The sequence below is a fragment of the Oncorhynchus kisutch genome, unplaced genomic scaffold, assembly GCF_002021735.2.
Source record: "Oncorhynchus kisutch isolate 150728-3 unplaced genomic scaffold, Okis_V2 scaffold3856, whole genome shotgun sequence".
NCBI lineage: Eukaryota > Metazoa > Chordata > Actinopteri > Salmoniformes > Salmonidae > Oncorhynchus > Oncorhynchus kisutch.
The window spans coordinates 154,226-171,647 of record NW_022265801.1 but is presented as its reverse complement, the minus strand read 5'-3'; the positions used below and the strand labels follow the sequence as shown (position 1 = coordinate 171,647).

General features: G+C 45.6%; 3 protein-coding genes across 8 annotated transcripts in view; 1 reads left to right on the top strand and 2 right to left on the bottom strand.

Annotated features, from left to right (window-relative positions):
• Positions 1–9,860, bottom strand: part of LOC116372030 (ribonucleases P/MRP protein subunit POP1-like) — a 40,133-nt gene extending 30,273 nt beyond the window's left edge. For 2 of the 5 annotated variants that reach the window (XM_031821100.1, XM_031821101.1), the window contains exons 1-5: positions 9,754–9,847; positions 9,150–9,416; positions 8,720–8,895; positions 7,210–7,470; positions 1,918–2,005 (exon numbers count right to left, since the gene is read on the bottom strand). In XM_031821100.1, the coding sequence (XP_031676960.1) occupies positions 1,918–2,005; positions 7,210–7,470; positions 8,720–8,895; positions 9,150–9,405 (781 nt within the window). In that variant the 5' untranslated portion in view covers positions 9,406–9,416; positions 9,754–9,847. Of the gene's footprint in view, positions 1–1,917; positions 2,006–7,209; positions 7,471–8,719; positions 8,896–9,149; positions 9,417–9,753 lie in introns of all 5 variants that reach the window. The other 3 variants (XM_031821103.1, XM_031821104.1, XM_031821102.1) reach the window with 2 other exon arrangements.
• On the bottom strand, positions 7,477–8,581 carry LOC116372031 (uncharacterized protein C11orf24 homolog). The gene is made up of 2 exons (XM_031821105.1): positions 8,531–8,581; positions 7,477–8,431 (listed from the first exon to the last, which is right to left on the bottom strand). Exons 1-2 carry the CDS (start codon positions 8,564–8,566, stop codon positions 7,985–7,987), a joined length of 483 nt encoding a protein of 160 aa, XP_031676965.1. The 5' UTR covers positions 8,567–8,581; the 3' UTR covers positions 7,477–7,984.
• Positions 9,861–10,109: 249 nt separating the features above from the next.
• On the top strand, positions 10,110–15,449 carry LOC109885752 (2-iminobutanoate/2-iminopropanoate deaminase). 2 transcript variants are annotated; one of them, XM_020477559.2, is made up of 6 exons: positions 10,110–10,292; positions 11,173–11,278; positions 12,298–12,352; positions 12,428–12,514; positions 14,903–14,958; positions 15,201–15,449. In XM_020477559.2, the coding sequence occupies exons 1-6, from the start codon at positions 10,228–10,230 to the stop codon at positions 15,258–15,260; spliced, it is 429 nt and encodes a 142-aa protein (XP_020333148.1). In that variant the 5' UTR covers positions 10,110–10,227; the 3' UTR covers positions 15,261–15,449. The 2 variants fall into 2 exon arrangements, with proteins under 2 accessions (XP_020333148.1, XP_020333149.1); XM_020477560.1 differs by having other exon boundaries at positions 10,112–10,292; positions 12,446–12,514.
• The last annotated feature ends 1,973 nt before the right edge of the window (positions 15,450–17,422 follow it).

The following is a 17,422-nucleotide window of genomic DNA, read 5'->3' as shown; positions in this document are numbered from 1 at the left end:
CGATGGGAAATCGTTGTGAATCCTGACAACCACGCCAACTGTTAGATTCTGACAGAGTGAAAAACTAAAACAGACGACCCGTAAAATCTCAAACCAAGTTTATTAAAGCCACTGGGTCAAAACAGCTGCAATGACAAAGACATATTTACACAACCACATATATTTATACCCTCCTACTAGAGGGAGTCGACTCCTCCCACATCTACACAGCCAATACATCTCTGTTGCTAGGCAGGAACTTAATTGGTTCCTCTCACTGGTGTTAGTGGGCATAGAAATGTGTGTGTGACAGGAGTGACTGTTCCTCCTCACTTCATCTGACCTGGGACCCAATTCCTCACTCCTCCCTACTCCACAGCTGTCCACCCTTATCAGTGACTGAAACCAGACTTTTCCTCCTCACCTGGGACCTGGGGCCCAATTCCTCACTCCTCCCTAATCCACAGCTGTCCTTATCAGCGACAAACCAGACTGTTGCCCTTTGCTGCCCCCCCCCCCCCACACTCAGTAACATTCCATACATTTGGTTCTCATCCACCCTCCATTATACATGTACAGTCACCAATACGATCTAATATGGCAACAGGAATAAGTGTATTTCAAGCTAGAATCCAACACATCTAAACGTTATACTGAAATACTGCGTCAGCAGAGCGATGCTGCGTTTAGACGAGGGACATAAAGATCAGTCATACCAGTCGGCAGAGCGATGCTGCGTTTAGACGAGGGACATAAAGATCAGTCATACCAGTCGGCAGAGCGATGCTGCGTTTAGACGAGGGACATAAAGATCAGTCATACCAGTCGGCAGAGCGATGCTGCGTTTAGACGAGGGACATAAAGATCAGTCATACCAGTCGGCAGAGCGATGCTGCGTTACAAGCCGGCAGAGCGATGCTGCGTTTAGACAAGGGACATAAAGATCAGTCATACCAGTCGGCAGAGCGATGCTGCGTTTAGACGAGGGACATAAAGATCAGTCATACCAGTCGGCAGAGCGATGCTGCGTTTAGACGAGGGACATAAAGATCAGTCATACCAGTCGGCAGAGCGATGCTGCGTTTAGACGAGGGACAAAGATCAGTCATACCAGTCGGCAGAGCGATGCTGCGTTACCAGTCGGCAGAGCGATGCTGCGTTTAGACGAGGGACATAAAGATCAGTCATACCAGTCGGCAGAGCGATGCTGCGTTTAGACGAGGGACATAAAGATCAGTCATACCAGTCGGCAGAGCGATGCTGCGTTTAGACGAGGGACAAAGATCAGTCATACCAGTCGGCAGAGCGATGCTGCGTTTAGACGAGGGACATAAAGATCAGGAGAAGCGATGCTGTGTTACCAGTCGGCAGAGCGATGCTGTGTTACCAGTTGGCAGAGCGATGCTGTGTTACCAGTCGGCAGAGCGATGCTGTGTTACCAGTCGGCAGAGCGGGACAAGAAAGCAAGGAAGAGGCTGGCGGCTAAAACAAGCCGGCACGCCGTTGCTATGGTGATTTCACTAAACGGTCCAAATCAACATACAGTAGAGAACAACACAGATGGTAAAAGGTGAAATATTTTTTAAAACTCTGGTGGCCAAGTCCCGTCTACCGTGGCGGCTGATGGCATTCACCGCCGTGCCTCAACGGCGTTTACCGTTGCAAACAGACATCTTTGTTTGCCGTCTACCTCGAACCATCTAAAACGCAGCATGCCGTCTACCTCGTACCATCTAAAACGCAGCATGCCGTCTACCTCGTACCATCTAAAACGCAGCATGCCGTCTACCTCGTACCATCTAAAACGCAGCATGCCGTCTACCTCGTACCATCTAAAACGCAGCATGCCGTCTACCTCGTACCATCTAAAACGCAGCATGATTGACAATTGTGGTTGTTTGTTTGTTGAGGAGCGAAAACTCGAAAGCAAGTACTTACCAGTTTCCTTGCTGGTCAGCTTAGACAGAGCAGCTAACAGCTGTTCCCCTGGCCCCTGTAACTCCACACAGCAGTAGTACGACATGTCCTGGGTGGGGGGGGGGGGGGGGGGTATGTAACCCAAAGTGAATCCTCTAACACTTCAAAATATCATTTTACAGTTTGGAAACCGCAAAAAGACAAATTTACCAAAATGCTGTATTCACATCTGATCACACAGCAAACATTTAAAGTGGCTGTCGCTCATGTTCGTACCGTGTGAACACCAGACCTGAGTAGAGAACTGTTATTTATTATATACTTTACAGAGACTACTATCGTAGAGACACTCCTCCCCCCTATCCTCTCCTCTTCTCCCCCTCTCCTCTCCTCCCCCCTCCTCTTCTCCTCCTCTCCTCTCCTCTTCAGAGACTACTATTATACTTTACAGAGACTACTATCGTAGAGATCCCCCAGTAAACCTATTACAGACTACTATTGTAGAGATCCCACAGTAAACCTATTAGAGCTGTAACAGAGACTACTATTGTAGAGATCCCCCAGTAAACCTATTACAGACTACTATTGTAGAGATCCCACAGTAAACCTATTACAGAGACTACTATTGTAGAGATCCCCCAGTAAACCTATTACAGAGACTACTATTGTAGAGATCCCCCAGTAAACCTATTACAGACTACTATTGTAGAGATCCCACAGTAAACCTATTAGAGCTGTAACAGAGACTACTATTGTAGAGATCCCCCAGTAAACCTATTACAGACTACTATTGTAGAGATCCCACAGTAAACCTATTACAGAGACTACTATTGTAGAGATCCCCCAGTAAACCTATTACAGAGACTACTATTGTAGAGATCCCCCAGTAAACCTATTACAGAGACTACTATTGTAGAGATCCCCCAGTAAACCTATTACAGAGACTACTATTGTAGAGATCCCACAGTAAACCTGTTACAGAGACTACTATCGTAGAGATCCCCCAGTAAACCTATTACAGAGACTACTATCGTAGAGATCCCCCAGTAAACCTATTACAGAGACTACTATCGTAGAGATCCCCCAGTAAACCTATTACAGAGACTACTATCGTAGAGATCCCCCAGTAAACCTATTACAGAGACTACTATTGTAGAGATCCCCCAGTAAACCTATTACAGAGACTACTATCGTAGAGATCCCCCAGTAAACCTATTACAGAGACTACTATTGTAGAGATCCCCCAGTAAACCTATTACAGAGACTACTATTGTAGAGATCCCCCAGTAAACCTATTACAGAGACTACTATCGTAGAGATCCCCCAGTAAACCTATTACAGAGACTACTATTGTAGAGATCCCCCAGTAAACCTATTACAGAGACTACTATCGTAGAGATCCCCCAGTAAACCTATTACAGAGACTACTATTGTAGAGATCCCCCAGTAAACCTATTACAGAGACTACTATTGTAGAGATCCCCCAGTAAACCTATTACAGAGACTACTATCGTAGAGATCCCCCAGTAAACCTATTACAGAGACTACTATCGTAGAGATCCCCCAGTAAACCTATTACAGAGACTACTATCGTAGAGATCCCCCAGTAAACCTATTACAGAGACTACTATTGTAGAGATCCCCCAGTAAACCTATTACAGAGACTACTATCGTAGAGATCCCCCAGTAAACCTATTACAGAGACTACTATCGTAGAGATCCCCCAGTAAACCTATTACAGAGACTACTATCGTAGAGATCCCCCAGTAAACCTATTACAGAGACTACTATCGTAGAGATCCCCCAGTAAACCTATTACAGAGACTACTATTGTAGAGATCCCCCAGTAAACCTATTACAGAGACTACTATCGTAGAGATCCCCCAGTAAACCTATTACAGAGACTACTATCGTAGAGATCCCCCAGTAAACCTATTACAGAGACTACTATTGTAGAGATCCCCCAGTAAACCTATTACAGAGACTACTATCGTAGAGATCCCCCAGTAAACCTATTACAGAGACTACTATCGTAGAGATCCCCCAGTAAACCTATTACAGAGACTACTATCGTAGAGATCCCCCAGTAAACCTATTACAGAGACTACTATCGTAGAGATCCCCCAGTAAACCTATTACAGAGACTACTATCGTAGAGATCCCCCAGTAAACCTATTACAGAGACTACTATTGTAGAGATCCCCCAGTAAACCTATTACAGAGACTACTATTGTAGAGATCCCCCAGTAAACCTATTACAGAGACTACTATCGTAGAGATCCCCCAGTAAACCTATTAGAGCTGTTACAGAGACTACTATTGTAGAGATCCCCCAGTAAACCTATTAGAGCTGTTACAGAGACTACTATTGTAGAGATCCCCCAGTAAACCTATTACAGAGACTACTATTGTAGAGATCCCCCAGTAAACCTATTACAGAGACTACTATTGTAGAGATCCCCCAGTAAACCTATTACAGAGACTACTATTGTAGAGATCCCCCAGTAAACCTATTACAGAGACTACTATTGTAGAGATCCCCCAGTAAACCTATTACAGAGACTACTATTGTAGAGATCCCCCAGTAAACCTATTACAGAGACTACTATTGTAGAGATCCCCCAGTAAACCTATTACAGAGACTACTATCGTAGAGATCCCCCAGTAAACCTATTACAGAGACTACTATTGTAGAGATCCCACAGTAAACCTATTACAGAGACTACTATCGTAGAGATCCCCCAGTAAACCTATTACAGAGACTACTATCGTAGAGATCCCCCAGTAAACCTATTACAGAGACTACTATCGTAGAGATCCCCCAGTAAACCTATTACAGAGACTACTATTGTAGAGATCCCCCAGTAAACCTATTAGAGAGACTACTATTGTAGAGATCCCCCAGTAAACCTATTACAGAGACTACTATTGTAGAGATCCCACAGTAAACCTATTACAGAGACTACTATCGTAGAGATCCCCCAGTAAACCTATTACAGAGACTACTATTGTAGAGATCCCCCAGTAAACCTATTACAGAGACTACTATTGTAGAGATCCCCCAGTAAACCTATTACAGAGACTACTATTGTAGAGATCCCCCAGTAAACCTATTACAGAGACTACTATTGTAGAGATCCCCCAGTAAACCTATTACAGAGACTACTATTGTAGAGATCCCACAGTAAACCTATTACAGAGACTACTATTGTAGAGATCCCCCAGTAAACCTATTACAGACTACTATTGTAGAGATCCCCCAGTAAACCTATTACAGAGACTACTATTGTAGAGATCCCACAGTAAACCTATTACAGAGACTACTATTGTAGAGATCCCACAGTAAACCTATTAGAGCTGTAACAGAGACTACTATTGTAGAGATCCCACAGTAAACCTATTACAGAGACTACTATTGTAGAGATCCCACAGTAAACCTATTACAGAGACTACTATTGTAGAGATCCCACAGTAAACCTATTACAGAGACTACTATTGTAGAGATCCCCCAGTAAACCTATAACAGAGACTACTACTGTAGAGATCCCACAGTAAACCTATTAGAACTGGTACAGAGACTACTATTGTAGAGATCGCACAGTAAACCTATTACAGAGACTACTACTGTAGAGATCCCACAGTAGAGATCCCACAGTAAACCTATTAGAACTGGTACAGAGACTACTACTGTAGAGATCCCCCAGTAAACCTATTACAGAGACTACTATTGTAGAGATCCCACAGTAAACCTATTAGAACTGTAACAGAGACTACTACTGTAGAGATCCCCCAGTAAACCTATTACAGAGACTACTATTGTAGAGATCCCACAGTAAACCTATTACAGAGACTACTATTGTAGAGATCCCCCAGTAAACCTATTACAGACTACTATTGTAGAGATCCCACAGTAAACCTATTACAGAGACTACTATTGTAGAGATCCCACAGTAAACCTATTACAGAGACTACTACTGTAGAGATCCCACAGTAAACCTATTACAGAGACTACTATTGTAGAGATCCCACAGTAAACCTATTAGAGCTGTAACAGAGACTACTATTGTAGAGATCCCCCAGTAAACCTATTACAGAGACTACTATTGTAGAGATCCCCCAGTAAACCTATTACAGAGACTACTATTGTAGAGATCCCACAGTAAACCTATTACAGACTACTATTGTAGAGATCCCCCAGTAAACCTATTACAGAGACTACTATTGTAGAGATCCCCCAGTAAACCTATTACAGAGACTACTATTGTAGAGATCCCACAGTAAACCTATTACAGAGACTACTATTGTAGAGATCCCACAGTAAACCTATTACAGACTACTATTGTAGAGATCCCCCAGTAAACCTATTACAGAGACTACTATTGTAGAGATCCCCCAGTAAACCTATTACAGAGACTACTATTGTAGAGATCCCACAGTAAACCTATCAGAAGAACGTCAAGTGTTACTGTATTATATTATGCCTGTGTTTTAGCCATTCTGAAACTGTTGTACTTTGACTGTTAAGATGAGTCCATGTCCCTCACTGTTGTCTAGATCTAGCTGAATGTTAAGATGAGTCCATGTCCCCCACTGTTGTCTAGATCTAGCTCAACGTTAAGATGAGTCCATGTCCCCCACTGTTGTCTAGATCTAGCTCAATGTTAAGATGAGTCCATGTCCCCCACTGTTGTCTAGATCTAGCTCAATGTTAAGATGAGTCCATGTCCCTCACTGTTGTCTAGATCTAGCTCAATGTTAAGATGAGTCCATGTCCCTCACTGTTGTCTAGATCTAGCTCAATGTTAAGATGAGTCCATGTCCCTCACTGTTGTCTAGATCTAGCTCAATGTTAAGATGAGTCCATGTCCCTCACTGTTGTCTAGATCTAGCTTAATGTTAAGAGGAGTCCATGTCCCCCACTGTTGTCTAGATCTAGCTCAATGTTAAGATGAGTCCATGTCCCCCACTGTTGGGGATCTGTATTGAAAATAGTCCCCCAGAAATGTTTTAAACTTTCCACAAAGAATATTTAAAACTAGAGTTTTCCCAGGTCTGGAGAACTCCTAACCTTATTGAGCAGTAATTTAAAACTAGAGTTATCCCAGGTCTGGTGAACTCCTAACCTTATTGAGCAGTAATTTAAAACTAGAGTTATCCCAGGTCTGGATAACTCCTAACCTTACTGAACAGTAATTCGAACAGGACCCTATAAAATCAGTCAATCAAATCAAAATGTACTTCCTATCAGTTGTCCCAAAGTGCTTCCCAGATATCCAGCCTAGGAAAAACGACTCTGTGGGTATAGACACTAACCTGTAGTAGACAGTGGGAGCTCATGGCTCTGTAGCAGGCTCTGTAACACTTGTAGGTTGGCCTGTCTCCCAGACAGTAGCCCCATCTCTTGACCACGTGGAAGCGCTTGGCGTGCCAGATGTGCGTCTCCAGCCACAGGTTCTTCCGCTGGCGACGGTTGAACTCCAGAAGCATGTTGCCGTGGCGACGCCGGGCTTTACGGCTCTTGGACTTGGACTGTTCCTTCTTCATCTTCTGACCAGCCTTCTGACTCTTCTCCAACTGGACCAGAGAGGAAACATACAGGATGTTTATATTAGTCTGGCTCTAGGTGTGACCAGCCTTCTGACTCTTCTCCAACTGGACCAGAGAGGAAACATACAGGATGTTTATATTAGTCTGGCTCTAGGTGTGGCCAGTCCGGCTCTAGGTGTGGCTAGTCCGGCTCTAGGTGTGGCTAGTCCTAGGTGTGGCTAGTCCTAGGTGTGGCTAGTCCTAGGTGTGGCTAGTCCTAGGTGTGGCTAGTCCTAGGTGTGGCTAGTCCTAGGTGTGGCCAGTCCTAGGTGTGGCCTAGGTGTGGCTAGTCCGGCTCTAGGTGTGGCTAGTCCGGCTCTAGGTGTGGCTAGTCCGGCTCTAGGTGTGGCTAGTCCGGCTCTAGGTGTGGCTAGTCCGGCTCTAGGTGTGGCTAGTCCGGCTCTAGGTGTGGCTAGTCCTAGGTGTGGCTAGTCCGGCTCTAGGTGTGACTAGTCCGGCTCTAGGTGTGGCTAGTCCGGCTCTAGGTGTGGCCAGTCCGGCTCTAGGTGTGGCTAGTCCTAGGTGTGACCAGTCCGGCTCTAGGTGTGACCAGTCCGGCTCTAGGTGTGACCAGTCCGGCTCTAGGTGTGACCAGTCCGGCTCTAGGTGTGACCAGTCCGGCTCTAGGTGTGACCAGTCCGGCTCTAGGTGTGACCAGTCCGGCTCTAGGTGTGACCAGTCCGGCTCTAGGTGTGACCAGTCCGGCTCTAGGTGTGACCAGTCCGGCTCTAGGTGTGACCAGTCCGGCTCTAGGTGTGACCAGTCCGGCTCTAGGTGTGACCAGTCCGGCTCTAGGTGTGACCAGTCCGGCTCTAGGTGTGACCAGTCCGGCTCTAGGTGTGACCAGTCCGGCTCTAGGTGTGACCAGTCCGGCTCTAGGTGTGACCAGTCCGGCTCTAGGTGTGACCAGTCCGGCTCTAGGTGTGACCAGTCCGGCTCTAGGTGTGACCAGCCTTCTGACTCTTCTCCAACTGGACCAGAGAGGAAACCTACAGGATGTTTATATTAGTCTGGCTCTAGGTGTGACTAGTCGAGCTCTAGGTGTGACCAGTCCGGCTCTAGGTGTGACCAGTCCTTCCTCCATGTATGGACATGACAATAACAGAGACAGATCTGGGACCATGCTTTAAAGTCAAGAGAGAGAAAGGCCGCGTTTCACTGTGACTGAGTGTGTGTGACAATGTGTGACTGGGAGCGTGTGTGTGTGTGACTAACTGCGTTACTTAGACAAACCCACCATGTTGTTAGCCATGTCTCTCAGTCTGCAGGGCAGTCTCTTGGTGTTATGACTCATAGCCCTCCTCCTCATGTGTTTAGGAAGACCTCCAAACACATGGGAGCTGCCTGTTGTCTTGGTGACGGCCATCAACATGGCGTTCACCTCTGCAGCCCGGGCCTTGGCAAACGCTGAGGCTGAGGAGAGAAGGCACAGCACCACACATCACAAAAAGGCTGGCTGGGAGTCAATGGGTTGGAACATCAGACATTATTTACTCATTCTAAACGCCATTTGAATTGAATGTAATAAAAGCTGTTTATTTACAGCTGGTTCAACTTCGACATGCAGAAGTGCTCAGTTAGAACCTGTATCAGTTTAAAACCCATCAAGACATGAGCATCCATTTAAAATACATTTGACAACTGTATGCAGAGGAAGGTGTTCTTACCAGTGATGTGTGTGGGCAGAGCCTGCGGGTATCCCCCGTGTCCTTCTCTCTGGTGGCCCCGGACCCAGCCCCCTCCCTGGGCATGGCCAGAGTGGGAGGACCCATGGCCCCATGGATGTGGAGACAGATCATGGCCTCGACCTGTAGGAGTGCCCCCTCCGTTCCTCCAGTGTGAGCTGCCCTGGGAGGAATAGGTGACGTTGATCGGCTGGTTCCTCATCTTCTTATCGCGCATCCTGTGCTTGGCTGTAGACATTTTTGATAGCTCTGCAGAAAATAAACATGACTCATTGATAATAAGGCTAGTGGTGCTGTCAAAAATGATCCTATCCTGGGACACGAGCAGGCTACTAGCTACTATTTAAGAGTGAATTGCACAGTCACTGATCGGATGTTATTGTCAGCAAACCTTTGAAAGACATGCCATTCAATCTCCACCTCGGCAGACTAGCTAGCTAAATTAGCTACTAAGCAAGCTTGATACATATTGGGACATCTTGCGACTACTTTGCATGACACAAACAGGCTACGCTAACGAGTTATGAAGTTATCCACTTCCATCACACCACAATGCATTTGTAAAGGTAACTGAAAATATATTCACTTTCAAATCCTGAATGGAGGAACAGTTATATTTCAAAACCACGCCGTAAGCTCACATTTATGTCTACAGCTCTTCCGCATAAATATGACGTATATCTTGTTCCGGTTAAATTGTGTTCATGGGAAACGTAGTATATAGTAGATATTTTTTAAATTTTATTACAACTTTATTTATGTAGTAGATATATTTAGTCACGTCAATAAAATATGGCAAAATTGTCAGAAAATAAATGACACTTTTTGAATTTTAGCGTCATTTCGGTTTTTGGGCAAATATCAGTACCCTGCCAATACCCACAACGATTACAATAATGTAAGTTGTGGGTCTAATGAAACGTGTAGGCCCGTTTAGTTGAGACTTTACGGTAGTAGACGCGCTCAACCAGCTGATCTGTCATTTCAGAGTTCCACGGGCTTCAGAGCAGGAACTTCTTTGTTTTTTAAGTGAAGAGTTTTTTTGTGTCGAATTCTAATCATGTCTTCGATCATCAGGAAGATAATCAACACCACTAAAGCGCCAGCAGCTATCGGGCCGTACAGGTAAGGGGTCTGTGCAGCCTTTATCACATTGTTGATCTGAAGGTGTTGAACTATTTTTTTTAATCAAATCAAATCAAATTGATCGCATATACATATTTAGCAAGATGCTATTGTGGTTGTAGCGAAATGCTTGTGTTCCTATCTTCAACGGCGCTATAGTATCGAACAGTGCAGGAGCACGATGTTAAATAATGGAATATAGAAATATTAGGACGAGCAATGTCGGGGTCCGGAGTATTTATATAAGAATAGTATATTCTTGTTTGCATTCATTCAGTAAGCAACTATTTTAAACATTGTTCGTGTGTCTGCGCAGGGTACAATGAATCACACATGCGGTATTGGCATTTCTGTTCTGTCTGTGAAGGGACATTCGCGGTCTGTTACGGTAGGGGGTGTCACCCTTTTTACCCAATGATCGTGGGAGGTGGAGCTTTGGCGCCGCTGTAAACTGGAGAGAGAGCTTTTGAGTTTTATTTCAGGGTAAAGTGCTTTTTGACTGAAGGCCTGTGACTGGCAGAGTGGTCACAGAGGTTATGTGTTGGAATGGAGCATTCTGTGGACTGGCACTGTCGTTGCGCACTCCACGTTCCCTTAAAAGCCTATTGTATTACACACTATTGTATTACATGACATTCAGAAATAAATAGTCACCAGTATGGTTGCTCAGTTTAACCAGTAGGTGGCAGTAAAGTATCAATTTAGATTTCTGGAAAGTCAAACAACAATGTTGATTGTGTTCTGGATGGAAAATACTTATGTTTAGCTTCATTTAGGTAGTCGTTGTAGTGTCTATAATATCTTGTTCACCTGCCCCATGTTGGTACATATCTTATCAGCTGTCCAGTCCTGTGTTCATATTCGTTGTTCTGTCTCCCAGCCAGGCGGTGGTGGTGGACAGGACCATGTACGTGTCAGGCCAGCTGGGGATGGACCCTGCCTCTGGTCAGCTGGTGGAGGGAGGGGTCCAGGCTCAGACCAAACAGGTGAGGTGAAGCTTAGAACCCCCCCCCCCCCCCCCCTCTCAGTTACAACCACAGGACATAGAGCAGGGAGGAAGTAGATAGAGGGAGGGGGGAAATCTGTAAAAAACTCACTCATCTACTGAAGTGTTTCCACTTGCGCTGCAGGTAGACTAGTGGTTAGAGCGTTGGGCCAGTAACCGAAAGGTTGCTGGATCGAATCCTGATTTGATCGAATCCCCGAGCTGACAAGGTACAAAATCTGTCGTTCTGCCCCTGAACAAGGCAGTTAACCCACTGTTCCCCTGAACAAGGCAGTTAACCCACTGTTCCCCTGAACAAGGCAGTTAACCCACTGTTCCCCTGAACAAGACAGTTAACCCACTGTTCCCCTGAACAAGGCAGTTAACCCACTGTTCCCCTGAACAAGGCAGTTAACCCACTGTTCCCCTGAACAAGGCAGTTAACCCACTGTTCCCCTGAACAAGGCAGTTAACCCACTGTTCCCCTGAACAAGGCAGTTAACCCACTGTTCCCCTGAACAAGGCAGTTAACCCACTGTTCCCCTGAACAAGGCAGTTAACCCACTGTTCCCCTGAACAAGGCAGTTAACCCACTGTTCCCCTGAACACGACAGTTAACCCACTGTTCCCCTGAACAAGGCAGTTAACCCACTGTTCCCCTGAACAAGGCAGTTAACCCACTGTTCCCCCTGAACAAGGCAGTTAACCCACTGTTCCCCCTGAACAAGGCAGTTAACCCACTGTTCCCCCTGAACAAGGCAGTTAACCCACTGTTCCCCCTGAACAAGGCAGTTAACCCACTGTTCCCCCTGAACAAGGCAGTTAACCCACTGTTCCCCCTGAACAAGGCAGTTAACCCACTGTTCCCCCTGAACAAGGCAGTTAACCCACTGTTCCCCCTGAACAAGGCAGTTAACCCATTGTTCCCCGGGCGCCGTGGATGTCGATTATGTCAGTTAAATGCGGAAGACACATTTCAGTTGAATGCATTACCTTTCCCTCCATTTCTATCCCATACAGGCTCTGGTAAACATGGGGGAGATCCTGAAGGAAGCAGGGTGTGGATATGACAGTGGTAAGTTATGATGTTTTTATAAAACCTTATATTAGGTGTTTTATAAACTGTAAAAACCATGAATTTCCTGATTAGTTTTTTCTTTTCCCACAGTCGTGAAAACCACGGTTCTTTTGGCTGACATGAATGACTTCATCAGTGTGAATGATGTCTATAAAACATGTAAGTTTCTCTGTTGTTGGGATCCTTCCTGTTGAATATTCATGTTGTTGGGATCCTTCTTGTTGGATTCTCTGAATATTCATGTGGTTGGGATCCTTCCTGTTGAATATTCATGTTGTTGGGATCCTTCTGGTTGAATCCTCTGAATATTCATGTTGTTGGGATCCTTCCTGTTGAATATTCATGTTGTTGGGATCCTTCTTGTTGGATTCTCTGAATATTCATGTTGTTGGGATCCTTCCTGTTGAATATTCATGTTGTTGGGATCCTTCTTGTTGGATTCTCTGAATATTCATGTGGTTGGGATCCTTCTTGTTGAATATTCATGTTGTTGGGATCCTTCCTGTTGAATATTCATGTTGTTGGGATCCTTCTTGTTGGATTCTCTGAATATTCATGTTGTTGGGATCCTTCCTGTTGAATATTCATGTTGTTGGGATCCTTCTGGTTGAATCCTCTGAATATTCATGTTGTTGGGATCCTTGTTGAATCCTCTAAATATTCATATTGTTGGGATCCTTCTGGTTGAATCCTCTGAATATTCATGTTGTTGGGATCCTTGTTGAATCCTCTGAATATTCATGTTGTTGGGATCCTTGTTGAATCCTCTGAATATTCATGTTGTTGGGATCCTTGTTGAATCCTCTGAATATTCATGTTGTTGGGATCCTTGTTGAATCCTCTGAATATTCATGTTGTTGGGATCCTTCTGGTTGAATCCTCTAAATATTCATGTTGTTGGGATCCTTCTGGTTGAATCCTCTAAATATTCATGTTGTTGGGATCCTTCTGGTTGAATCCTCTAAATATTCATGTTGTTGGGATCCTTCTGGTTGAATCCTCTAAATATTCATATTGTTGGGATCCTTGTTGAATCCTCTAAATATTCATGTTGTTGGGATCCTTCTGGTTGAATCCTCTAAATATTCATGTTGTTGGGATGGATCCTTCTGGTTGAATCCTCTGAATATTCATGTTGTTGGGATCCTTCTGGTTGAATCCTCTGAATATTCATGTTGTTGGGATCCTCCTTGTTGAATATTCATGTTGTTGGGATCCTTCTGGTTGAATCCTCTGAATATTCATATTGTTGGGATCCTTCTGGTTGAATCCTCTGAATATTCATGTTGTTGGGATCCTTCCTGTTGAATATTCATGTTGTTGGGATCCTTCTGGTTGAATCCTCTGAATATTCATGTTGTTGGGATCCTTCCTGTTGAATATTCATGTTGTTGGGATCCTCCTTGTTTTGTTATGCTGATATGTATTAGAAGTATTCTGAAGGTTATCTGGCACTTCACATAGTGTCCACAAGGTGTCACTGTTTCCCAAGAGACTGAGTATGGTATGTAAGGGAGGCGCACTTCACATAGTGTCCACAAGGTGTCACTGTTTCCCAAGAGACTGAGTATGGTATGTAAGGGAGGCGCACTTCACATAGTGTCCACAAGGTGTCACTGTTTCCCAAGAGACTGAGTATGGTATGTAAGGGAGGCGCACTTCACATAGTGTCCACAAGGTGTCACTGTTTCCCAAGAGACTGAGTATGGTATGTAAGGGAGGCGCACTTCACATTGTGTCCACAAGGTGTCACTGTTTCCCAAGAGACTGAGTATGGTATGTAAGGGAGGCGCACTTCACATAGTGTCCACAAGGTGTCACTGTTTCCCAAGAGACTGAGTATGGTATGTAAGGGAGGTGGGGATGATCATGTTTGTGGCACTTCCATGACAGTGACTGGAGTTAAAGGTAGAGGTACCTACCTTCATACAGATTCAGTCAGCATCTAAAACTCGCTGACCTGATTGACAAGCCGTATCTGTCTCCGTAAGATGATTCCCTAACAACTTGGACTGCATGTTGGTTAAGGGCGCTGTACTGCAGCGCCAGCTGTGCCACCAGAGACTCTGGGTTCACGCCCAGGCTCTGTCGTAACCGGCCGCGCCCGGGAGGTCCGTGGGGCGACGCACAACTGGCCTAGCGTCGTCCGGCATAGGGAGGAGTTGGCCAGTAGGGACATCCTTGTCTCATCGCACACCAGCGACTCCTGTGGCGGGCCGGGCGCAGTGCACGCTAACCAAGGTTGCCAGGTGCACGGTGTTTCCTCCGACACATTGGTGCGACTGGCTTCCGGGTTGGATGCGCGCTGTGTTAAGAAGCAGTGCGGCTTGGTTAGGTTGTGTATCAGAGGACACATGACCTTCAACCTTCGTCTCTCCCGAGCCCGTACGGGAGTTGTAGCGATGAAACAAGATAGTAGCGACTAAAACAATTGGATACCACGAAATTGGGGAGAAAACGGGCTAAAATTTAAACAAAGATATGTTAATTAAGTCTTGTATCAGATCTACAGTATATAACCATGTTTGTGTTCCTCTCCTCTCTTAGTTTTCAGCAGTAGCTTCCCAGCTAGGGCTGCCTACCAGGTCGCTGCTCTGCCCAGGGTGAGGATCTGACGCTTCATCTCATTACACTGTTTCCATGGCAATACAGAACCTAACCATGTGATGTTACTGACAACAAAGCTGAGAAGTACTTGAATGCTATTTTTGTCTCTCTCTCTCTGTGTGTTTCTCTCTCTGTGTGTCTCTGTCTCTCTGTGTGTGTGTCTCTCTCTGTGTCTCTCTCTGTCTCTCTGTGTGTGTCTCTCTCTGTGTGTCTCTCTCTGTGTGTCTCTCTCTCTCAGGGTGGGCTTGTAGAGATTGAAGCTGTTGCTGTTCTGGGCCCTCTGACTGAGGTCTCTTGATGTAGCCTAAACGTCAGCGACAGAACAGGAAAAATCAACAACTCCCATGTCCCATAAAATGACGTGACATCACAATACCAGCGTATAGTGAATCATTTCCATTGGTTAAGATGGTCCAATAAAACATCACTTCGTTTTAAAAAATAAAGTCAAAACAAATGAATAGTATGCAGCTAATTTTCCAAATGATTTAAAGCGCTGAGTGAGTTTATCGCTGAATAAATCTGTGACATTTTGTAGAAGACTGTTGCAGGTTCTACAGCATCATTCTTATTGGCTGCTGAGGTGTGACCTACGTGATGAGGTAATGGTTCTGGTACTTCCTGACTGACAACGGTTGCTCACCACATCAACTGTGCAGTCGGGCATCAGATGATGTGGGGTAGCTGATACGTTAACTACCTATCCAGGTATCAGGTGATGTGGGTTAGCTGATACATTAACTACCTATCCAGGTATCAGGTGATGTGGGTTAGCTGATACATTAACTACCTATCCAGGTATCAGGTGATGTGGGGTAGCTGATACGTTAACTACCTATCCAGGTATCAGGTGATGTGGGTTAGCTGATACATTAACTACCTATCCAGGTATCAGGTGATGTGGGTTAGCTGATACATTAACTACCTATCCAGGTATCAGGTGATGTGGGTTAGCTGATACATTAACTACCTATCCAGGTATCAGGTGATGTGGGTTAGCTGATACATTAACTACCTATCCAGGTATCAGGTGATGTGGGTTAGCTGATACATTAACTACCTATCCAGGTATCAGGTGATGTGGGGTAGCTGATACGTTAACTACCTATCCAGGTATCAGGTGATGTGGGTTAGCTGATACATTAACTACCTATCCAGGTATCAGGTGATGTGGGTTAGCTGATACATTAACTACCTATCCAGGTATCAGGTGATGTGGGTTAGCTGATACATTAACTACCTATCCAGGTATCAGGTGATGTGGGTTAGCTGATACATTAACTACCTATCCAGGTATCAGGTGATGTGGGTTAGCTGATACATTAACTACCTATCCAGGTATCAGGTGATGTGGGTTAGCTGATATCCAGGCATTTGTAAGATCTGGAGTGGGTTAGCAGCATAGTCCGACAGGAATCCAACCTGTGTGCTGTTTGCAGTGGCATTATAGCCTGATACCCCTCTCTCTCCAGCACCAAACCCTACCCCTCTCTCTCCAGCTCCAAACCCTTCCCTTCTCTCTCGTTCCAAACCAAACCCTTCCCTTCTCTCTCGTTCCAAACCAAACCCTTCCCTTCTCTCTCGTTCCAAACCAAACCCTTCCCTTCTCTCTCGTTCCAAACCAAACCCTTCCCTTCTCTCTCGTTCCAAACCAAACCCTTCCCTTCTCTCTCGTTCCAAACCAAACCCTTCCCTTCTCTCTCGTTCCAAACCAAACCCTTCCCTTCTCTCTCGTTCCAAACCAAACCCTTCCCTTCTCTCTCGTTCCAAACCAAACCCTTCCCCTCTCCAGCTCCAAACCAAACCCTTCCCCTCTCCAGCTCCAAACCAAACCCTTCCCCTCTCCAAACCATTCCCCTCTCTCTCTCTAGCTCCAAACCAAACCCTTCCCCTCTCCAAACCATTCCCCTCTCTCTCTCTAGCTCCAAACCAAACCCTTCCCCTCTCCAGCTCCAAACCAAACCCTTCCCCTCTCCAAACCATTCCCCTCTCTCTCTCTAGCTCCAAACCAAACCCTCTCTCTCTCTCTCTCTCTCCAGCTCCAAACCAAACCCTTCCCCTCTCTCTCCAGCTCCAAACCAAACCCTTCCCCTCTCTCTCTCCAGCTCCAAACCAAACCCTTCCCCTCTCCCTCCCCAGCTCCAAACCAAACCCTTCCCCTCTCTCTCCAGCTCCAAACCAAACCCTTCCCCTCTCTCTCCAGCTCCAAACCAAACCCTTCCCCTCTCTCTCTCCAGCTCCAAACCAAACCCTTCCCCTCTCCAAACCATTCCCCTCTCTCTCCAGCTCCAAACCAAACCCTTCCCCTCTCCAGCTCCAAACCCTTCCCCTCTCCAAACCATTCCCCTCTCTCTCTCTAGCTCCAAACCAAACCCTTCCCCTCTCCAGCTCCAAACCAAACCCTTCCCCTCTCCAAACCATTCCCCTCTCTCTCTCTAGCTCCAAACCAAACCCTCTCTC

Excerpts from the sequence above, each read along its gene's own strand:
- LOC109885752 (XM_020477559.2), top strand. The coding sequence starts at position 10,228 with ATGTCTTCGATCATCAGGAAGATAATCAACACCACTAAAGCGCCAGCA. Across the intron at positions 11,279-12,297 it reads TCCAGGCTCAGACCAAACAG|GCTCTGGTAAACATGGGGGA; the intron begins GTGAGGTGAAGC and ends TATCCCATACAG. Across the intron at positions 12,515-14,902 it reads GAATGATGTCTATAAAACAT|TTTTCAGCAGTAGCTTCCCA; the intron begins GTAAGTTTCTCT and ends CTCCTCTCTTAG.
- LOC116372031 (XM_031821105.1), bottom strand. The coding sequence starts at position 8,566 with ATGGAGGAAGGACTGGTCACACCTAGAGCCGGACTG. Across the intron at positions 8,432-8,530 it reads TCACACCTAGAGCCGGACTG|GTCACACCTAGAGCCGGACT; the intron begins GTCACACCTAGA and ends GTCAGAAGGCTG.